The 23,388-nt window shown below is 41.9% G+C and overlaps 1 protein-coding gene across 2 annotated transcripts in view; it reads right to left on the minus strand.

The window, feature by feature from the left end:
- Positions 1 to 1,551: 1,551 nt before the first annotated feature.
- Positions 1,552 to 23,388, minus strand: part of gapvd1 (GTPase activating protein and VPS9 domains 1) — a 30,561-nt gene continuing 8,724 nt past the window's right edge. The window contains exons 2-29 of one of the 2 annotated variants that reach the window (XM_085425114.1): positions 21,958 to 22,176; positions 21,350 to 21,617; positions 20,667 to 21,239; positions 20,491 to 20,574; positions 20,246 to 20,380; positions 18,876 to 19,068; positions 18,263 to 18,343; positions 17,936 to 17,959; positions 15,299 to 15,456; positions 14,897 to 15,023; positions 14,488 to 14,613; positions 14,199 to 14,372; positions 11,633 to 11,770; positions 10,277 to 10,411; positions 9,531 to 9,650; positions 8,831 to 8,908; positions 7,725 to 8,071; positions 7,541 to 7,628; positions 6,050 to 6,118; positions 5,820 to 5,948; positions 5,589 to 5,715; positions 5,368 to 5,480; positions 4,590 to 4,749; positions 4,257 to 4,444; positions 3,799 to 4,012; positions 3,191 to 3,263; positions 2,881 to 3,078; positions 1,552 to 2,458 (exon numbers count right to left, since the gene is read on the minus strand). In XM_085425114.1, the coding sequence (XP_085281240.1) occupies positions 2,318 to 2,458; positions 2,881 to 3,078; positions 3,191 to 3,263; positions 3,799 to 4,012; positions 4,257 to 4,444; positions 4,590 to 4,749; positions 5,368 to 5,480; positions 5,589 to 5,715; positions 5,820 to 5,948; positions 6,050 to 6,118; positions 7,541 to 7,628; positions 7,725 to 8,071; positions 8,831 to 8,908; positions 9,531 to 9,650; positions 10,277 to 10,411; positions 11,633 to 11,770; positions 14,199 to 14,372; positions 14,488 to 14,613; positions 14,897 to 15,023; positions 15,299 to 15,456; positions 17,936 to 17,959; positions 18,263 to 18,343; positions 18,876 to 19,068; positions 20,246 to 20,380; positions 20,491 to 20,574; positions 20,667 to 21,239; positions 21,350 to 21,617; positions 21,958 to 22,142 (4,446 nt within the window). In that variant the 5' untranslated portion in view covers positions 22,143 to 22,176 and the 3' untranslated portion in view covers positions 1,552 to 2,317. The remainder of the gene's footprint in view (positions 2,459 to 2,880; positions 3,079 to 3,190; positions 3,264 to 3,798; positions 4,013 to 4,256; positions 4,445 to 4,589; positions 4,750 to 5,367; positions 5,481 to 5,588; positions 5,716 to 5,819; positions 5,949 to 6,049; positions 6,119 to 7,540; positions 7,629 to 7,724; positions 8,072 to 8,830; positions 8,909 to 9,530; positions 9,651 to 10,276; positions 10,412 to 11,632; positions 11,771 to 14,198; positions 14,373 to 14,487; positions 14,614 to 14,896; positions 15,024 to 15,298; positions 15,457 to 17,935; positions 17,960 to 18,262; positions 18,344 to 18,875; positions 19,069 to 20,245; positions 20,381 to 20,490; positions 20,575 to 20,666; positions 21,240 to 21,349; positions 21,618 to 21,957; positions 22,177 to 23,388) is intronic. The other variant, XM_085425113.1, reaches the window with a different exon arrangement.

The raw sequence follows: 23,388 nt of genomic DNA on the forward strand, positions 1-23,388 counted from the left end.
TTTTTTAAGCATTTGTGATGTTACCCATAAACTGTTAACCAGTTTGAAAGTAACAGCATGGTGCTCATCTTTGCGACTCATTTTTTAAAATCTAAATATGGTTACTTTAGATGACTACAAGCCCCCTCCCCCCCCAAAAAAATGCACCGTTCCCTCTCAAATTTTCCAGGAAAATACATCCGTTTTGTGCAAAATAAACCACTGAGTTCAGATATGCAAGTATCACGGGCACAGAAACTTTGCATCCTCTTGCAGGTTCAATTACTGGCCTGTGGCAAATACTGATCCTATTCTAACAGTTTACAATGATTGACAGTGTACAGACCATTCAATGACTTCATGCAAGAGGAGGCAGAGGGTCAACCAATCGCACAGGCGTCTCACACGCTCACTAGACAAATAAAGAAAAGAGAGGAAAAGAAAAGGAAACACTCACGTACTACACCAACCACTTCAGTATAAACTGCAAGTCAGTAACAATAGTGTTGATTATTTACTCTTCTATACTACTGTGTATTGTGCTGTCAGGTCATTTCCCGTGAAAACTAACAGGTTATTTAAAACTATAATACATGTAGCACGCCTGTATACAAAAATGAAGCAGAGGATTTCAAGAGAAAAGGAGTTTTAGTCATTTCTTGAGAATTAAAGACATGCTTGTTCTATAATTGGAAAGATACAATGACACTGGGATATCACAGCACACCAAATTGGGAAAAGAAAAAGAAAAAGAGGGGGGGATAAGTGCACATAAACAGGAGTCCCTTTGTTGAACTAATGAGGAGGTAGAGAGCCAATATCCAATTGTTCACTAGTCTGCCCATGTGGACACATGTGGCATCTCAGGTATAAGATTAGAAACTAAAATGTCTTTGTTCACTAACAAAGGCTTGTCTTAATTAAGGGTGACGCGACCACAACAAGCATCACAGCAGGTCAATATCCAACTTTTCCTTCATTCCTTTCCCTGTTTGCAACCATTTCCAACTACTGCACACAAAAAAAAAAAAAAAAAAAAGATCCAGTACTCTGGTGTCAACCAATGCAGGACAGTTACTGTGTACAGACAGATATCAGGCTCATTGGTTTCAACTTTGAGGTAGGATCTAGAATTCCGAAATGGGGATATCGTTAAAGGGACCGAGACGCAACAGTCGGTAATGTTATGATGCCAGCAGTGAGGGCTGGACAAAAATGTCTCAATGAGACATGGTTGGCCCGTTGGAGTAGTGTGTGTGTGTCTTGGTTTTTGTGTGCACGTATGCACTTAAGGGTGGGGATTGTTCTTATGTTGGGTTATATATTAGAGAAAAAAAAGTAACTACCTGTACAGCATGCCCCACATCAAAGGCACTATTTTCCTTTTTTTTTTTTTTAAAAAAAAATGCCACCAAAGCTCTGTGCATGAGCTCACCCTGTCTTTGTTAATCACCCAGCATCCTCACCTAAGGGCTACTCACTGCTAAGGTGCCTTTCCGAACTCAAGCATTATTTTTTAGCAAGTCTACAGTAACATCGCTTGCCTCTGACATCTTGAATTGGCATGATATGCATTTTCATTGTTAAAAACTAGATTAACAAAGCATTAAACAGAATGACAGAAATAAATACATTTTATCTCATATAAATATGTGGGCCCTTACGTCCAAATCGATGCACATTGGGGTAAACAGTTCATGATATAAGCTGCCCTATTAGTTTTTTTGATACTGTAACCTTGGGAGTAGTACGGTTAATTGTGAACTGATCTCAGTGTTTATGAGTCACTAAATCCCACCGGTAACTATCATTCACTGTAAATTCCTGTGTCACAATGGGTTTAGTGAACATTATACTGTAATTTAATTGGAAGCCTTTCCCTTTCACCCCGGGGAGGGGGAAAAAAAAAATTGATCACATCAAGGAAGTCTGGTCCCTTTATACAGGATAATGTTGATTTAATGTCATATTGTAATTATGTATATATAAAATGCCTAATACAGACCCCAAAAGGAAACCTGACTGAAAAGACAAGAAGATAAAAGGAAAAATTCAAATCAGGTTCAAAGTTAATATGTTACCAATTTTTCCCATAGGCCTTTTTTTTGTTTGTTTGTTTTTTCCCCACTACGGCTCAAACCCTGGATTTGTTCACATACGTACAGTAATATATATTTTGTAATCTCTCAACGTCTCTGGCTATGTACAAGCTATACAAATACAGAGCAGGCTGAGGGCCAGGTTTTATAAGCTGTGCAGAGGGAGCAGTTGGTTGGGAAGTCTCCCAGTCTCCCGGCTCCTTCCCCCGCAGTCTGCCCATACAGGTGGCTGTTCTGCTTCACTTGCGATCGTCGATGGTCTTAATGAATTCCACCGCCGCGGTGAACTGCATCCACCAATAGCACTCCTCCCCACTCAGCCGGCTGGCGTAGAAATTATTGATGTACTGAACGGTGGACAGCAGGCAGGGCGGGTTTGCCTGGAGGGGAGGAGACGTGGGGATGGGCTCGCATTAGCCACTCAACGAAGCTCATGCAGCATCATATTTATTTATTTATTTTTATATATATATATATATATATATATATATATATATATATATATATATATATATATATATATATATATATATATATATATATATATATATATATATATATATATTTTTTTTTTTTTTTTTTTTTTTTTTTTTTTTTTTTTTTTTCACATATTTACATATAAAAATATACACAGCTTAGCAGCGGCGTTATGGTGTTTTGCCACAGCATTCATTTTTATGAGAAGTTTTTATGATGGTGATTTTTTAATTTTAAAAGTCAACAAGTCATCTAAATTCTTACAATTAAAGTTGAAGAAATTACATTGTGGTAATAAAAAGGGAAGAATAAAGAACAGACTCACCCTAATAAGGACGAAGACGAGCACGGGAACAAAGTCGTCTGCTCCAGGGACAGAATCCTCGTTGGCCAGACTGAGGAGATTCATGATGGTGGAACACATCCGCAGTATACACTGGACTTTATCTCGTGGCGTCTTGTATGCATTGATGCTCTTAATCTCGGACTGTGCAGAAGGCCAGGGAGCTTCCTTCAGGTAAACCTACAACCAGGAAGTTTTTCAAAATCATCAGCTTTTAAAGTACCAGTACCTCTAAAGTATCTCCCTTCTTTGGTAACTGAGAATATGTTAAAAAATAGATATATATTTATACCTCTGGGATCTGAAGAGCTTTATGATTTGCTGTCACAACTTTTGAGAGTCGCTGGATATGTTCATGGAAAAGCCTGTGTGTGTGTGGAGGGGGGGGGGGAGAGAGAGAGAAAGACACCTGGGTTTAAGACAACAGTGAGAGAACGCAATCTGTCCAACAATAACACACAACTTACTTTCACAGCAACAACTGTTTACAAAGTGCTTTGACAGATGAGCAAAAGCAGGATACTAATAAGGTAAATCGAAACAGAAAGCCAGACTTGAATTAAATGTAGTCACGTAATACAACGGAGTTGACCTACAAAACTTGCTTTCATGGATTCCACCAACATATATGAATGCAATCTGTTTATACATGCAATGTTCATACAAGTAAATGGGGGATATTTACTTAAATTTTGAAATTAGTCACAGGATCCTTACAGGGCATTTTTACACCGAGCCAAAAGCCCTTTAGTGAACTTGTATAAAGGCCAAGATATAAAAGTTCTGCTATCTCTAGAGTTTCAGTTTTAAATCCTCCTAACAGTTAAAAAAAAAAGAAAAAAAAGAAAAGAAATCCAATACTGCCTAGTGAAGCACTTTGCTTGGCAGTGTGCTACTCACTGGTCTCTGAGAATATCTCCATCCTGATTGGGGTAGAAGGCCAGTTTAAAGATGCGGTTCATAACACTGCGTTCGATAGCCATCTGGGCATCCTGCAGCTGGTCCTCGCTTGCATACTGCCAAATGGCATCACGGGCCATGGCGCCGTACAAGTAGCGCAGAAAATCCTCCACTGCTGCTGTCTTGTCGTCGGCTGCTGTGCACCCCTGGAACGCTGGAGAGAGAAAGTGATTTAAGCCTCGCATCTTCAATAAATGACATTAGTATCTGTAACCGTCGTGCTGCGCTCGAGTTTGTGGACAGACTGCAGGCACTTCAAATACTTGGAAAAAAATTAAAATATTCTACTAACAACAATGGTAAAGTATTTAGTAATGTCACACTAGCAGGAATCTCTAATGTGGAGGACTAAGCAAAGAAAGAATTCAGTTCAACTAAATGTGAAAACATTGAAATACCTTTAATGAAATCGAGCATCTTAGACTCCATATGCTCGAGGAGAAGTCGAACACAGACTGTGGTGAAGTAGCGGTTTGCCACCTCCTTGTCTCTTAGCACCCTCTGGAGGAGCCTCTCCAAATGGGCCTGAGAGGTCTGCAGGCCCTGACGACACCTGGTTAGATAGGCTATGTACGGTGCCCGCTTTCTATAGGAAACAAAGAGAAACACAGGCATTTTATCGTTTTCACTGTAGCTCTGCGTTTCATTACATAAAAAAAAAAAAAAAAAAAAAAAAAAAAACTAATTAAAACACACAAATAAGGGTGACTTTCCAAACCCTCCAGATTTACCTGTAATCTTCTGCAATGGCAGCGAGCAGCTTCCTGCAGGTGCGCGCGTCAAAGCGGCTGACGCACCGAGTGGTCTCCTGGATCTGGGCCATCAGGTTCTTATCCTGAAGGTTGATGGCTTCTGCTAACTGGATCTTCAAGAAGCAGACAATCTCGTTTTCTGAAAACAAGAGACAGCAGTGTGCATTGGACAACAGTGAGATATAATGTCAATGAAAGCCCCAAAGAACGAGTAACATTAAAGTTTATAAATGTATTAAACATTTGATATCAGGTTTTGGTAGAACATCCTTTCCTTGCATTTACTTAGTGACGTGTTAGAACACTTGCCTATTTTCGATTAAACTGAGATTATTTTATATGGCCACACGCGTATGACCATATTTCACTGAACTTTTCAACATCCCCCATATTTCAACCTTGCCCCAAACCTTCAGAAGGTGAAGTTGGCACAGATTTGGTGTCTTGCTTAAGGACAATCTGAGCAGGATGGATGGTTGCCAACATTAAGGGCATGTGCCTCGCTCCCAATGGAAGTGTGTGACAAAGATACCTACACTGTAGAAACTTTTGGTGCTGCTCTAAATTAGTACACTCTAATTTCTTGTTAAACAAGTTTTAAATGAATTCCACCTCATAATCCGTTTGTTTGTTTTTTTAAGTACTCAGTAGAAATATTCATACAAATCCAGCATGGCAGCATGTTCAGTTTAGTAAAATAAAAATCAAATGAAATGAAACCAGATAGATTAACTATTGGGTGTTCAAGCACCTTTACCTTCAGGATCCATGTGATCAGGCAGCCCATTTCGAGTAGTTGCAGGAGCCATGATAGGCAGAGCCACTGAGTCTGCAGAACACAAAGCCAACCTCAACTTCTTCTTTGCATCACTGTGGGGGGAAAAAAAAATATCAATTGAGCCCTATCTATGAATCATCTGCATCAAGAAAATTTAAGTGTCAGTGTAAAAAGAGCTTGGCTATGTGCTGGATTATGACCTGAAAGAGAACTTTGTTTCGTGCTGTTGTGCCGTCTGGCTGGCTGAGTCTGGGAGATCATCTGCAGAAATGTTCTGCAAAGTGTCTTCTCTCTGAGCGTCATGCACATTGTCCTCAACACAAAGATCTGTTAAAGTAAAGAAAGCATAAATATATATTAATGTATTATGTCTCCTGCAGGTCTACCTCTCGTGCATGCATGGTGTTTTGATTTTTTTTCTCTGCTCTGACCTCCTGCACCATCATAGGAGGCTCCGGCTGTGGCTCCATCACTCGGGCTGGTCCTTTTAATGTTCCTGTATTTGTCCAGGATGTCCTCAGCTGCCTGGGCTTGAGTGCTCGATCTGAGCAACGGGTCATCTGTGAGGGTGAAAGAGGAAAAAAGAAGCTTGAATTCAAATTAAACTCACAGTGGTGGATCTCTGCTTAGCAATCAAGACTGAAAACAAACCATGACTGACCTTGCGGGATATTGTGGACAACTTCATCTTTCTCTTGTTTGTCCCTTTTCCTAAATGCTGCAATTGGAGCTGTGGGGCAGAAACGTGTGATTAACTAAAACAGAGTGGCAATCCATTCACCTGGTCACAAATCGCCTGTTGACAGCCACTTTTGTTAAGTCTTTGGTGTTTTTGTATGGGAGATGAAAAATCTTAGTGTGTAATGCATGGCATCTACAAAGTATTAGACCAGTGAATGCTTTTAAAAAGAAAAAGCAAACATTTTGATGGTAATTCGACCTTTGGCTTAAAGCAGAATATCCCAAAGACATACTGTAACTAATTATAAAAGAGGTAGTGTATATGGATGTGCATAACCCTACTGACGCTTATTCTATTGACATAAAGGCACCAACACAGCAGAGTTACAGATGCTAAAATTTGATGACACACACACAGGAGAACTTGGGTGAAATATCTACATTCATATTCTGTTTTCGCCAGGGAGTAAAAAATGAGTGAATGAATGAATAAAAAAAAAAACATAGCGAAACACAGAAAATCGGGTGTCGATGAGAAACGCGACTGTGGGAACTCAGGCTACACCGTGTCACATCACAGCTCTACAGTTCTAAGGCAGCACAAAGCAGCAAGGCACGCAGCCGCTGGCTCCAGCAGTAAAGCTAGCTCGATGATGACAGCATGGAAGCGTTACCTGGGACTTCACTCTCAGCCGTCCAATACAGCACTGTGAGGAACACAACAGACAGGGTTGGCCTTTCAAGCACAGGCTGCTGCTCTGCGGGACGACTGAATCACCATGCAGAGCAGCAGGACAAACACAATGGCGTTTACAGAGGTGGCGGTTTAGACGTCAAAGCCCTTGACTTTTTCCAGTCCTGCATTTTATGAATATCAATCCAATGTTTACTTTAGAAGTACCATTATCTTAAAGAGTAATAAGCACTAATTCTGTGAAGGCACAGCTCATTATTTCCCAGACAGATGTATGAGAGATGGTTGTTGAGTAGAACTCCAACAAGAGATGTGTCATCTATCAGCGCTGATGACAGAGAGGTCTATCTAATGACCATTAGCCGCTGGCTGACAGCACTGCTGGGAGGGCTACAGCCATACAATCTACACAGCTAAAGCTCCTCTGATGACTGATTAGCTTTGAAAAGTCTATATAAATCTGCAGCTAGTGAGACCTGAGAGAAAAAGGACTGGACACGTCTCTAGAGCAACTTCAAACAACAAGAAACATCATTTTCCAACTGGAACATCAGCAATGGAGTGGACAACATGGATCATCAGTCTCTTTCTCACTTTATAAATTGCCTTTTGCTCTGCTCTTTAAAGTGTGATATTTCCTGTCCGTTGTGATTAAGAGAATGTTTTCTTCCCCCCCCCCCCCAACCACAAAACATATAAAAGGCACACTGCAATCACACTGATCACAAGTTCATTTCTCGGCACAGGGAAAGACTTGCAAGTAACCCGTTTCCTTACCTTTGGGAATGGCTGGCACAAAACGTTTCTTCCACCACGGCCTGTTGCGATCAGATTTCTCATCGTCGCTGTCTTTTCTGTCCTCAACCTTTAAATGTAAATTAGCACATTATAATCAAACATTAGCAGGTGGTTTATTGAAAGCCGACTATGAAAGCAGCCCAACTACACAACAGCTCGTTACCTCTCCTTTCAGGGAGTCCTTGCTGGGGGATGAGGATGGACCCAAGGCGAAAGCCCCGGCAGGGTCGCGCTCTTCGACTGCTACCCGCCGGTTAAGGCCGGGGTCACTCGTGGGCCGGCGACCTGGGCACACGATGTCAGAGCTGCGGCTGCGGACCAGCCTGTCAGGGAACGAGTGGCGCTGCTTGGTGTGTTCCAGCTCGGACTGGGCCAAGCAGTGGGGTGTGAAAAGAGAGTGGCGAGTCTCCTGCCCCAGGGCACTGGCTTCAGGGATGGGAGGATCGGGAGGGGGGTGAGGGGGCCTGGCATAGTGCACTTTTGGCCTCACTATTGTTCCCGTGGAGGAGCCTGAGGTAATAAGGCAAGGGAGAAAAAAAAAAAAGCACTGAGAAAATATTCAAGAAGCCCTAGTTTTGATTATATTTTCTTTGAGCTTTAAGTTACCCACTTAACAGCTTACTGCACTCTTTTCTTTCCCTCCAAGTGCATTTGTGGATCTTTATTTATAGCCCTAAATATACTAATAAAACTCAAATCAATTTATGAGGGCAAAAATTGCTGCTCTGTACCATAAAAGCTCACCTGCTTCTAAAGAGCAGTCCCTAAACATAACATTCACGAGAAACAAAAATGTGGGGGGACTGCTAAAGAGAGATGTAGGTGGGAGATGAGCCCTAGGTGTAGGCCACCTGTTCCAAGGGTAGACGCTCTCCTGAAAAGCTTCCAATGGCAGCCTCGTGCCATGAGCACAGTGGGACAAGGGGACAGTGCCAAAGAGCCTGGGGTGAGGTCTCTCAACCTGTCATCCCTTCACCTTGCCCCACAGACACACACACGCACACACTTCTCTCAAACATTTCCACCTGCACTACAAACAAAATGCACAGAAGCCAGAACAAAGACTGCTGAGAATAATTTGAGATTCTAAATGATGCCAATGAAGAGATATTTCACTTGCACTTACAGTAATATGTCCAGTAATTGGGGGTTGGAGTAAATTTTGCACAGCTCAAGCTGTTCTGCGATTCCATGACATTATAGCAGGGATTTAATGATACTCATTTTTAGCTCTCATTGGCTGTAGAGCATTCTGGGAGTGCAAATTACCTTCGGCGGTGGAAAGGGGATCAAACATGGCCAGCAAGGAATCAACCTGTGATGGTGGAGATGTCAGATGGTGTGCTCCTGAAAAGAAAAAAAACAACAAAGATATAGAAGACTATTCATTACAGAGCCGCTGAAATTACAATGCACACCAATATTCATTTTTTAAATAGGCCAATTTAATCTCAAGTGGGCCAGCCCAGTACGTCCAATGCCTCCATATTTCAAAAAAGTAAGTGAAATTGGAGCAATATGTCAGCAGTCTACTGCCATCTTACTTCAGTGTGGTATGGCAGGCTACAGGCCGTGACCCAGCCTCTGGCTCGGATGGAATTGTTAGTTTTATCTCCACTCAACATATCCTAAATGACCTGCAACAAAATGTTCCTGATGTGATAAGGTGAAAATATTAGGGCGCTCCTCTCTGCACTTTCACATGTTGCAAAGCTACAGAGCGGGTTGTATTGGTTGGGCCAGTATATTATGAAGTGCTGGTTTATTCTGTACCGTGGTCTCCAAAGTCGGCCCCCCAGCAAAGAGCATGCAACCCTTCGATATAACCTCAAGTCATATTTATGGTTTTAGGGAGCAAAACTGTGATTTACTTTGGTGACAGCTGTAAAAGTGACAGGGATAGATGGTGACCAGACAGACTCTAGACTGATGGTTTGGCCATCCTAGTGGGGATGTGACACACTCCTACCGTGGCCTGACTCCTCCCCATCTGGACTGGTCACAGAGTCCTTCCCTCCAAAGTCCGAGCTGCACTCTGACCTCAGATCCTCAATCTTGTTGGGGATATCTTCTGACGTTGCACTGATACCTGTGGCACCCCCCACACAAAACAGGTGTTTTGACATTTAGGACAAAAACAACTCAATATCACCTATGAAACAAGGTTTTGGGCAAAACTGCAAGTGCAATGGTTCTAAAACAAAAGAGGATATTTTTTTCTTTAGACTATGCTGTATGGTCTCTCTCAGCCGGGAACCCACTGGGACCTCTAAATTGGTAGCGTAAGCTCCCCGTGGGTTATGGGAAAGACACAGATAAGAGTGATCATCAGACGCATACTATCCATCGGCTGGATCCCGTGGGACGTTTTCCTGTGAGCTGAACCAGGAACGTCACCGCTGGCTTCTTAATCTAGGATACTACTTCATGCACGTCAACATAACACGTGCACCTGAGCCCATGGACAAGGCAATGAACATTAACCTCTGCGTCATACAGAAAAATTCACTTGGACCCCACTATGCTGGTAAGGACCCTCCTAACAACATGACCACTCTTTCCACACCAGCAAGGAGAGTGTGAATGGTTTTATCTAACCTGAATTTAGCAACGACATTCCAGTAGAGAAACATAACAAAATGAGGCAAAAACAGAATGAGATCTTTCATAGTAAACAGAAGCCAATAAAGTAGATTTAAGACAAGGTGTTTATACCTGAGACGACACTGAGGCCCGGTGTGCTGGGTCTCGAGCTGACTTCTCTGACCTCTGTGTCATCTGAGGTGCTGCCGACCCCAGAGCAGCTCTCCAGCTCCTGCAGACGCTCCTCCTGCTTCAGGTCTGCGGCTTCTGCACATGAAAAAACAGGGAAAAAAATCTCTCTTATGAAAATGGCCACAAGAATCTGAACTTACTCAAGGAAGATTGCTGTGATGATAGTATTTTGCACTACCTTCTTTTGTACACATGGAAAAAGAAAACAACAACAAAAAAAAAAAACAAATAAAGCATACATGATCATGTCTTATAACTGCCAATCCAAACAATAAAGCTAGTATAGCCAATTCTGTGGCTACCCAACGGAGCAGTTGGGTCGAACCCTGAGGCTCCACACTACTAGCGGTACTCATTTGCATGCTCGTTAGTAATAATGTGTTGTTGAAGTGCTCTTCGGAGTGTAGTTTTCTGCTGCCTAGCCATGAAACAAGCGCTCTACTTGAAGCACGCCTCCGATCACGCCATTACAGAGAACAACAGGGGCGGCAAACGTAACCAAAAAAAAAAAAAAAAAAAAAAAGCAATCAAGGCACTCATGCATGTCATTTCTGCACAGCACATATTGAAATGGTGTACTACTTCAATTAACATAAGGCCCAAGCTTTTTGAAGAAACACTGTTAATAAAGCTCTCGACTGATTTTCACAAAACGCTGGTTTTCAATAGAGGGACTCAAGCACGTAATCTCCCATTAACAAAAGGTTTGGTCTAAATGTTCAATTTGCAAGAACGGACTAAATATAATCTGCAACTCGTAATAATGCATTTGCCTTGCAAAGACACCGTAACAATGTTAATGATGCTTTGACTGATTAGTGACACACAAACACACAACAAAAATGCACAAACCAGTTTCAGAGCAGTATCGTGCAAGTCGGAGCCAGATAAAGAACTGACACCATGTAAGCTGACTGAGGACAGCTGCTGTCCTTGCGCTTCCCTCCCCACTGCTCAACCACAGGTGCAAACACACCTGGTGGTCCCTCTAAGGAAACCCTAAGCTGCCTTTTACTGGCACTGGCAGATCTGCCCTGAAAGACAAGCAAGTGCATACAAATATGATGACAGATGCACGTGCACATTTTTTGGTATGAATGCAGTGCAACCACACCTGGTGTCCCTTCCCCCCACCCTTCCTTACTATATGGAAGAAACATAAATATACTGCATGCATAAATAAGCACACATGTGAATGCAAACGCACACCTGAGACCTATAAGACAATACCCAATGAGGATGAGTGTGAAAACAAAAGGACACTGGAACAGCAGAATAAACCCTGGCTTCCCCCACCTGAGTCACTAGGCAGGACCTCTACACTCCAGGCCTCGCTTGTGGTCTCTGAGATGGTGGAACCATAGGGGTCCAGCAGAACTGAACCCGTGCCAGGAAGACACAGCAAGCTGCCAAGCATATTTTCCGCAGCTGCCCCTGAGAACAGAGAAAGAGAAAAAGACAAAGAGTTAACCCCTTCGGGAGTGGGAAAGTGTATTTGGCATGATGAATGACTTACTTGTCAGTGCTATTAAGTCGACGAGTTCATGAAATAATTGTATCTATATTCACTCCATGACAGTTCGTTATGGAGAGAAATTTGCCTCAAAAGGGTTGCAGAGGATATGATCGATATGATACAATATGATCCACAAGCATATACTGAGATTTGCAAATGTGTGCAGTGATTTGTGTGTAACTTAAAGCCCAGATGTCCCAGTTTTACACTGGAACTGAACGCAGCTTACATTTGTGGAATTGTGCGAAAATGGTCGCGTTAAATTTGTCTCAAAACCCCATGTCGGCATGCGATGTGACGTGATCTGTGCGTACGAGGCAATTCGTCCACATGTATTAAAGGTTATGTGAGCGAGCGAGAGAGAAGTTGTGTGTAGTTTTAGACATGTGTACGCACAAAAATGCTTATAAAGGTAAAATTATCAGATTCGTGAACGGAACTTAATAAATTGTGTGGAAATGATCAGTATGTATTCAGATCGCTTTATCCTTGTGGATCATATCGTATGCATCTGCAGCGCTTTTGAGGCAAATTTCTCTCCGTCGTTAATGTACTGATTTGATGTGTAAACATTCAATGAAAATAAATAAACAAATCTTCAGGTCTGACTTTCAAACAACAGCAAAAAGGCCAGAGATAAGCAAAAATACTAGATAAACCACTCACTCGCAGAAGGGGGTTCAGAAGCAGTGAGCTTTGCACACAGAGAGGTCACATGCATTCCATGCTGGGACCCACAGGCACCTGCACCACTCTGCCAAAGGTCAGGGGTTAATAGTAATATCTCACCCAGCCCTGGCCTCTGGGGCCATGACTTTGAGCAGTTGATTAAGCCTAGCATTATTCACAACCAAATTACTGCTTTGTCTACACTCCTGCAAACTCCTCAGCACAGCTTCCCCCTCCATCTCCGCTTGAGAAGCCGTGGCTTAACAAGGCGGAAGAATGCAGAGGCGAGGGAAAAGAGCTAGCAGGTGTGAGTGGGAGTGGGCGTCCAAGGCTCATGACCAGAAAGTCAACCTGTGGTAGCTGTGCCCCTGGTACGAAATGCTTCCACTTCGTGGCACACGCGTGGCATGAGCTTACATGCGTGCCAGCACCCAGGCAACAGTGTGTGCTGCTGTTGGCGGGGGCAGGGCTCTCATTGGCAGTGGGAGAGCTCTACCCCGCTGTCCGTGTTTACAGTCTTCAAGGTAGGGGCGCAGAGTACTTGTCTTTCAGGTGGATGATTAAATGAGTGGCACAACAAGAAGTGAAACAATTAGAATTTCTGCCTCATTATCATGGTAATCTTATCAGTGGGATAATGAGGTATTAATGGATATTTAATGTGCATCTCATAACCCAATCCCTTGGAGAAAACACATAAGGAAATCGCTGTAAATTCACTTAATGATGGAAAAGTCCCCCAACGCCATATTCCGAAGAATGAAAAATGGTGGATGCAAATGAGAAGGAACCAAGGTCAATAAGACTGCAGGGACTGAGTGAATGTCAGAGACAGAGAGAAAGAGAGCGAGAGAAATGGGCAGGGGAAGGATGTGAACAGAAAAGACCGAGAGAAAGAAGACAGGAAGATGAGGGGCTGAATAGGAAGAAGACTCAAATATTATCTCCACAGCTGGTTTAAAATTACATTAACCTGATTTTTTTTCCCCAACCCATCTTTCTCTGTCACACTTTTGGCTCAACAAAGTGCAGAAACTGAATCATCCTACGTATTAGCATACTATAATAACACATGTACTTATCAACCACTGTTTTTGTATTAACTTCATCTTCATTTATTTTTTACTTCCTTCTCCCTGCCAGGCAAAGAATTAAAGGATAACAGCACAATCAATAAAATCCATGAGTTGGTTGCAGTACAGTGAAAGAATATCATGCTCTATATCAATATCCTATATTTTAATATAGATTCAGAATAAAGGATTATCAACACCAACTATTATTTAGCTGTTTCCATAAATCTGTAAATCTGAAACACAAAAAGATCAAATTCCTTTCCTTTAGTTTAAAAACAGTTCTCACTGGGGACCTATATTTCCACCCTTCAGTATATTTGACTAACAAAATAATTATTTATGGCTCTTACAGACTAAAATGAGCAATATCTTTGCAGAAACTGAACTGACTAAAAGATTTTTTCTATTTGATGCTATTTCACCCAAACCCACAAAGTAATGACATGTCCCTGAATCAACTTCGTAAACAAAGTCCCTGTGGTAAGCAATTCATGACTGGTTCTGATAAAATATTCAGTGATCGCATGGGATCTGTACGCCCGTTCATTTGCCTACTGATCAATGAATGTCTACAAATACGCGACCCAAATCGTCGACCCACCTGCTATTTCTTGTAGCCGATCTTCGTCCATATTGGGGTCAAAGTCACTGCCGAGCACGTCGGTGCTCCAGGTTTCGCTGACCGTCTCGGAGATGTCCCGGTCATCTGTCAGACCCATCATGTCTCTGATTTCAAATTTGCGTAGTTTGTCATCGAGGTTGTCCTGTGTCGTGGCTGAAATAAAGATAAGGTGCTGTCAGACGCTTTGTCTGTTTATAGAGGACTGCTGTATCTAAAATCCTCTAAACCTCTACAACTAAACTATACATTCAGAAACACACATGCATACCCTGTTCATGCTCCAAAAGCTGCAGGGCCTCTACCCCGTTGCTCCCTGACGGGCCAGCTCCCAGCTCAGAAACAGACTCTCCCTCCAGGTCCAGAGATGACACAGAATTAGAACGATTTGAAGGGCCTAAAGTTAAGAATAAATACATACATTTTAGAAAGTGAAGACATGCAAGGTCAACAGGTCACTCAGTCAGCAGTTCAGTAAACTAAAGTACAGCATATTTTAGCCCAGACCACTTATGTTGTTTTGCTACAGTATACATTTTTTTAACCTGGGGAAAAGTGCTTTTCTCCAAATCTAAACATGAAACTCTCATGAAAATCTCTTTCAGAAATCCTTCATATTTTAAAATTTAGAAGGAAAACATAGCTACAACATATGTCACGTCATGGCATTCCAGACTGACCCTCTGAGATTCCTTCCAAGTTGTCACTGCACAGAGAGAAGCGCAATGTTTTGTCTGGTTTTCCATGCAGCTTAGTGTCATCAGCATGGCCATCCACCTGGGCCCCATCAGCCATCTGATTCAAAACCTAGAGGGTAGCATATGCAACAATATTACTTAAGATCAGCTGTAAACTTGGGCTAATACTGCTCTTTTTTCCTAGAGGTATTCTGAGTAAAAGCAGAAGGTCATATTTAGATAAGGGAGTTTGTTTTCTGTGAGATCTGTGGTATCTTGCGTAACACTGCAAGAACACAAAAGTAACAGGAAACTGGAAGAAACATTCTCTAGGTAACCATACTTCCCTTTACTGACAGGAAAAAAAATATATTCAACTGAATTTATTGCATCAAGTCACATTACCTCATTCTCTGACATCATCCCAGGGACAGTCTGAGGACCAGTTCCCAATGAAATTACCAGCACCTCCTCTGGTACCAGCTCCTGTAGGGACTCTTGGGAGCTGGCCTCTGCCTCCCCCTCCTGGGCTATGTTGGAACGGCTCCGGCTTCGAGCAGATGCTGGTTGGTGGGTTGAAGGAAACAGGAAAGGGAACTGTGTTATTTTTACCTTTTTTTCCCCTTTTATAGTCACAAATAAGGAATCTGTTTTTAAACAAAAACAACATCAACCAAAGAGCATGTGTGAAAATGAACAGCAGCAGGCAGGAGCTGGAAAGCAGACTCAGAGTTCTATGTAAGCTGAGCTCAGCGTCATAGTCATCTGCAGGTAGCTACACACCCATGTGACATATAAGATTAGTTTATCTCACGTGTGACAGTAATTTGCTACAAAAAACAAGGTTAGTGCTGATTATGTATGAAGTTATCCTTTACAAATCAGAAATATTACTTTAATATATTCAGCAGTTTACTGATTAAGATGTTAAGATACGGACAGATGTGAGTTTTATATGAAGGCTTAGCTCATCATGCCACTCCAAAAAATAAAAATAAAAAATACTGTGGTACTGTTTAATTATGTCGACAGCTCTACTGCTAAGAGAGTGTGGCACAAACTTGTTACACAACAATCTTATTCAGACATGTCGAAGAAAAACATTTCAAGAACTTCCTGAGAGTGTATCTTTTGCTGATGGCTCACATGTTAATAAATGGTGTGTCCGATTATGTGCAAGGGTGTAAATAAATTAAGGAGGTCGTATCTGCCGATAGTGCAAGTTAAAGAATTGCACCATTGAGCCCATAATTTGCTGTTTCACATTACTTTAGAGTTGAAAGCTATTTTATATTTGTATCATTTCTCATTCTGCCACAGGTTCATAACAGAGTGGCGGCAGTATTTTGTAATTAATGTGGCATCGTTCACGTCCCGTTGTTGATCCATGACTTTAGTTCATAGACTCTGTGGCTATTTTTATGTCTTACTATAGTTCAAAATTTTGGTAAGAAGGATGAAGAAAGCCATGCTTTGTGATGTGGCTAACTTGAAACTGGCATGTCGAGATCACATAAGCATGCAGTGTTTCTCGGTGTTATCGTTCATCGTTCTTAAAAGCTTCAGCCTCCAAGACAGGTCTTTGCAAACTGATGGTTGAAGTCATGATGGTTATGTAAATCTTTTATATGCAGATACCGACATTCATTCTCATCAGCATGACTTTGAGAGTCATGAAGATCTGGTTTTTATGGTCTCTACAAGTACAGCAGAGTCTACAACCTGCCCCAAAGGCCACGTTTCACAAGCTGGTATAATAGGTTCGCCGCCGCCTTTTTGTTTATTAAATTAGAGCTACTCTGCTCACACACATCCACCCAAGTTGTTAGACTCATATTGTCCAGTTGGAAAAAAATCGTCCAACCATCAGCTTATTAACATGCAACAATCTCCAAAACTAACAAACTCACTGTTTTAATTTAAAATTACCAACACTGAAACACAGTGCACTATGTATATTCAAATACCAAATTACCTGCTTTTCACGGTTTAAAAATAGCAGGCCGAATGCACTGTAGCACAGAGTAGCACTTGATATACACACGTAAAAAGAAAACGAAGGGTCTAACATATTTTACCTGCTTTTTAGTTTTTAGTAACTATAACGTCATGCATATATTCTTTAGTTCATGCACTGGAAACGAGCACAGGCCTTAAAATAGATTTAAGATTCTACAGTAACTATTGACACCTGATATTCCATCTCAATGGAATTTTCCAAACAACATTACACACAAATGAAAGATATTAGGCCATATGGCATTCACCCTGGATTGCATTTGTCTTTGCAAAACAAGTGTTTTTATCAATAATTCTCCCATAAAAGCAAAATCAAATTGAAACAGGAGAAACAAATGCTGGCAAAAGTTTCAAGGAGCCAATATAATCAAGCTAAGCCCGAATTAATACAATTAATTTCACCTGTGTGAGAAACCAACTATGGCATCAAAGTATGAGATTATAAGAAGACATTGTAATTAAGGATGTGCGTGACTAGATAGCTAATCATTACTATTATCATGAGTCAGTACCAGACATACTAGTCGTTTAATTGTTAACAGTTCAACTGATGCTCAATACATTGTGGCCTAAATGTTATGCAGCCATCTTCCACCAGGGGGAGCTGCAATCCTGACATCGTCATAGAGGTTCTCACCACCCGGATAAGAGGAAGAAAATAAATAGATGATTTATTCTTGGTATTTTAGATTTTAACCTTTTTTCACAAATTATAGAATAATGCATGATAATACGTGATGTGAGGTACCACACTTGAGTCATTGTTGAAGAATGTGATTAAACTCAAATGTCTTTCTTAGACACTTTTTGGCACTGTCCATTAAACGGTCTTCAAATTTAACTTGATATCTGAGTGTTTCTAAGTTATACTGGTTGGTTAGCCTAATTTTATTTGTTATTTAGCCGACTATGAAATTCGTCACCATGACCATCCTTAACTGTAATAGTTTCTTCTTTAGCTTAGTCCAGCTGAGGTATAAACCAGAAGGGAAAAAGGTGAAAGATAGATTTTCCCCACTCTACCTGGTAATGAATAGCCATATTCCGCTGATTAAGGAAGCAAAGAAACAGGGGGGGAAGAAAACAAAAATAAAAAACGTATAAAACAAAATGAGTGGAATAACATCTTAGCTCTAATAATCAGCCAAAGCACTGTGAAGGGCAAAGCAGGCATGTTGAGAGCACAACGACAACAGCAGTGCTAGGTAACAAGTTGTGCGGCAGCGTGGTTTCTGTGCAGCTTGGAGCGTGAACCAACGTCTTATGAGTGTCATCTAACATAAAGCTGAGAGAAGCCACAGATATGAGGGTTAGGTTCTCGTCCACTAACACGACTGACAGGCTACCCACCAAAAGGGGTTACTAATGGAATGTGTGCAGACAGGGTGGTGGTTGTGGGGTCCCAGGATGTTATAGCAGCTAAGTGTTGTCCTGGTCATTCATTGGCAGCACAGGAGGAAAGGAAAAGGACAAGGTAGGGAGTTGGAGACAGAATACAAAGTATCTGAGAATTCAAAGTAGTCCAAGTAGTCAAGATTGAGTAAATAAATGCACAAGTGATTCATTTCTAATTAAGGCGAGTTGCTACAGAATCATTTGTCTTGAAAATCTATGCATCTTTTCCATCCATTCCAATTAAAATTTGTTCATTTATATTTGGTAATTTAATTGGTTGTCATTTCTCTAATAGAGCCTCAATCCAGGCCATACTAATTATCTTTATAACAAGCTAAGAAGTAGCTCATTAGCTTCTCATAAAATACAGGCTTTCACTAGCTATCACCGTTCAACTCTAATTGTTTACTTTGCCCCTCATTAGACAAACTCTAGACTTATATCTTCTAGTCCTTGTATCAAATTGTGATGTTTTATCAAGCCAAAAGTTTTTTAAGATCATGTACACCAGTGCATACAGTCTTAATAACCAGAGTCACAGAAGGACAGGTGCTGTGGAGAAAGCTACCTATAGGAAGTCTGTTCTTCTTGTTGGCAGGAGTAGTAGCTGGAGAGAGCTGAGGGGTGTTGGATGGAGTGAGCTCCAGGCTGTTGCTCTTAACAGTCCGAGACTGAGGCACATTGGCCAGCAGGGTCTCCAATGCCATGTGCTCCTCCTCTCTAAGGTGGTCCCCTGCCATCAAGCCTCGAACAAACTCCACCTAGAGTTGCAAGGAAAACAGTCTCGAGTTACCAGGACTTCTTTATAGGTAATATGTAAGACATGGTTTGATCCTTAGCCACAATTACAGGCCATGGAAAAGGACTACACCGTTTTCATGTGTTCGTGGAACGTACTGAGTAATAACTGGAAGTGCAGACTGGAATACGTTACTTAAATTCTGCACTAATGACTTCTTCAGAAGCTACTTTGAGCCAGCTGTCCCAATTAAACAGACAAAATTAGAAGTGCAGAGAGGTGCCCCTCAGTATATATTTAAGTACAGGCATATAAAATCTGATTTTGGACTAAGAATGCACTTCTCCAGATAAGGTTTTTCATAAGACATTCAAGGAAGCAATGATGCACAAAGTTGGAAAAGCCCACAAAAGCATGTTAAGAGCTTCATTAACTCACAGAAAGACAAATTATCTAATAAACAGAGAAACTTAAAAACTGGCACTAAGCTTCTTGATACCACTAAAGCTTGATTTAGATTTCTGCAGGGAAATTTACTTTAGAATTTAAAAGTTACTAATATAAGCTACTCCGTTTCCAGCTTTGAGTAATTGCTCAGCTTTGCTCAAAGAACCAATGTTTGTGTATGAATAGTTTAGATAGATTGTATTTATTTATAAGCCTCCGATCAAGATCAGAGCACATTATATCTATCAAAAATGAAGTCCTCACAGTCCTTAGAACCTGAAGTGTAAGCAGGAAGTAGAATGTAGCATTTTCCAAGATCATCCGATTGATCTTAAAGGCGAATTTGGATTTGTCAAAGTTCTTTGGAAACCTAAACTGGTTCCCAGTGTGGAGTTACACACGGCTTCAGTTCATCTACAAAGTTATTTTTGCAGTGATTGGAGTAAATGACCGCACCTAGCTTTCATACTAAAAGGAATTTGATCTGTTTTATGATCTTGAATAAAAATCCATGTATTAATGCATATCCCATCAAGTCAGACAGAGCTATATGTAGGATACTTAGAACAATTTCTCTAATACATTAATTAGAGCCATCTCATCCTGCTATTGGCTTTCAAGTACCTTCGAGTGGCTCAATAGAGTAGCTAAATTTTCGAAATTTGATAACATACCAACGATTAACCTGCAAGTACTTTGTTTTTATCAAAACACATAACAGGGACATATACTGTAACTGTAAAACAGCCTACCAGAGAAAGCAGCTGATTATGAGTAACATAGACTGCAGTCCTACTGAGGCCTTCTAGAAGATTCATTGAGGACATGGGTGGGGTTTCAACTGCTCTTCCGCCAATCACCACATCCAGAAAAGCAGCAACACAACTCTGCCAAACAGAGACCCAGAAAACACATCTTAGTACATAAGGCCCCTCATTTTTTAACCCCAAAAACCCAAACAAAAAACACATTACTCTGTTTACAGAAACAGACCTACCTTATCAAACTTGGACAAACTGCTTTTCCGCCTTGGGTCTGCATCATCGTCGGCCATTGCCAACTGCTGCAAAAGTTGCCCCACCTGTATGGCAAAACAAAAACATTGTAAACCCATCCACAACAGAATGGCCGTGTATATGACATTACAAAGAGAAAACGTGCTGCGCCACTTGCCTGCATTAAATTGAAGCGAGCCACTTCATTGATCGGTGCGTCTGAGATAATGCCATACTGCTCTGGGTTAACTATAGCTGGACAAATGAAGCAGGTCAGCAGCAGATCTGTACACATGGTGCGCACCTCTCCCACCTCAAGACGCTCTACGCATGACAAAGTCTTGTACATCTGGGACACGATCCAGCGCAGGCTGTGAGGAAAGCAGTAGGTGTTCTGCTTCAAGTAACCGATAAACTTGTTGACCAGAGCGACCAGCTTGGCTTCGTTCGCTTCGACAGCTGCCTGCACCCTCTGCTTGTAGCCCTCAGAGCCTTTCTCTCCGTAGCGCTCTTGCTGGGCCGGAGTGAGGCGCTCCGTCACTTTGGCTGGGTCGGTTTCCAGGTGGTCCTCATCTTCAACCAGAAGCTGCATAATAGGTTCGTGTAGGGTGGCAGTGAGGAAGAGCTTGGCGGAATAAAGGCCCTCGGAGAAGAGCTTGAACAGTATGCTGAAGGCACAGGTTCCCCGTCGGAGTAAACGACGAGGGTTGTCACTCTCCTTCAGCTCAAACTCTATCAAGTACCGCAACACCTGGTAGTTGGAAAGAAAGATGGATGAACCAGACGAAAACCTCTTATCTCACTGAAAACCTATGAAACTGTTACTAATGTGTAACAGCAAAAGCAGGTGGGATCACTGACCTGTAGTAAGTAGCTCTCATCCTCCTGCATGATACAGTTGCCATAAAGTGAGGTGAAGACTGTATATATGGCACCTTGAGTGTGCTCCTGGATCAGCCTCTCTCCTGCCACCAAGCAGGACGCAACCAGCCGGGGATTATCCCTCAACCTGGCCAAGAACTCTCCATAGATTGTTTCATGAAAGCCCAGAGTCTTGTAGCCATCAATAAACTGTGTATCTTCCAACATTTTGGCATGTTGGCAGCATTCAGCCGGAGAGGCCTCAGCACTGTGGAACAGAGTTGTGTCATTACCACATTTTATAGAATTCCTTCCACCAACAGCAGTTTTAATCTTTCCATTTTTTCCTCCCTAAAAAGACCAAACTCAACTAAAAGTTTAGAATTGCACTAAAATGTTTGCATCTAGCTCCGTTTTACTTACCAATCTGGCTAAAATGTCTTTCTGCAAACCAAGTCAAATCTTGGAAATGCCCAACTTTCCTTAACTCTCCCCCAAATAAATTGTAATTTTTACATTGCTCTCTGCGTATAGGTTAAAAATACAAAATATTCGGGACTTTTCTCTTATTCGCCAACAATACAGTGAATCGTGACAGTAGATCTAACCTAGTGAGAATGAGACGATCGAGGTTGATGCGCTGCTGCTTTGCGATCCATGCAGCGCGGTACAGCCTCTCAGCTGTCTTCAGCACATCACTGTTGAGCCTCTGGATCAGCTGCTTCTCTGACGCCACATACAGCCGCTCCTGCTTCAGGTGGTGGGCCAGAGTGTGGATATCTGGCTTCACCATCTTCAACGGCTCACTCAGGCAGAGAGGCAAATGACTGGAGCATGAAAGAGACAAGATCCAATGGAAACAACGTAAATCGGTATAGTATGTGGAACTAAAACTAAATAGACATTTTTAAAAAATAAAAAAAAAAAAAAAAAACTTTTATCAACCGTGACATCAACAAGAGAAAGGTTTCTATCAGGGGAACTGCACCGATTTCACACACAGAAGTTTCTGATATTTCAGTCACAGTTGTGTCACAAGGGCACATTGGTAGGAGGAAGTGAGAACTCACCAGGCAGGGACAATAAAATGATGCTATTGGTTTTATTAAATACTGTTTGCCACACATGTTACATTTTATTCAGTTTCCTGTAAGTCTCAACTTTGTGAAAGTGAAGGATTAAATTCCTGGAAAAACTATAAAGTGCTGAAACTGAAAGGATTTACCTTTTCCTTTTTTTTAATGTTTGTTTTGTTTTTTTAAACAAACAAAATGGAGAAACTGTCTTTTAGTCACTTTTTGGGCAGTTATTGTAACGTTCTACCACAGGCAACCGTGCTGTTGAAGGGTCAAGTATATGTATGAAATGAAGTATATGTAGAGAGTAGTATTCTAATGGTTTGCAATTGTTCTATAGCAGATCATTTTCTCTCTAAAGAATTGGCTTAATATGGGGTATGATCAAAAAGTTCTGGGAATCGGCCCCCGAGAAGAAGAAAAACAACACTTTAAATTTGGCTGCCCTCCACTTTAGGATCCTCTTCTTGTATTGAGTATTGAGGTCCAAATTTCAGTCCTCCTTGGCGGCTGCTTATCGGGGCCTGGAGCCTGGGGCTCGCTCGGGCCCCTTCGGGGGTGGGGTGCCCCCGGCCTCTCGGCCTGGGGCTCGGTCACTCAGGCACAGCTGGCTGCCGGCGGAGCTCATGGGCGCGTCACTGCAACTCCCCCTGGCTTCTGCTCCGCGGCTGCTGAGTGAACCCTCATCTGGGACTCTCCTCAGCTCTTACTGGAACAGTGGCGCGGCTGCCCCTCTGTTGGTCTTCCATGGTCTCTTGTGTTCTGGGGGCCTCTGGATGTCTGGAGTTTTGATCTCCTCCATACCTGCTTCACACCCTGGAGGACGGGGCTGTGGCCCCCCCACACTCCCTAGCAGATCGTTACATGGAGAAACCTTTGGAATACAAGCGCGCTGATCCACACAGGTATGCACACGGGTGTTCACTGCTCGTAGACCCAAATTACACCTTTCTTGGCTGCTAC

Source organism: Rhamphochromis longiceps, linkage group LG12 (genome assembly GCF_057381845.1).
Source record: "Rhamphochromis longiceps isolate RC_006_pf linkage group LG12, R_longiceps_female_GT1.1, whole genome shotgun sequence".
Classification (NCBI taxonomy): domain Eukaryota; kingdom Metazoa; phylum Chordata; class Actinopteri; order Cichliformes; family Cichlidae; genus Rhamphochromis; species Rhamphochromis longiceps.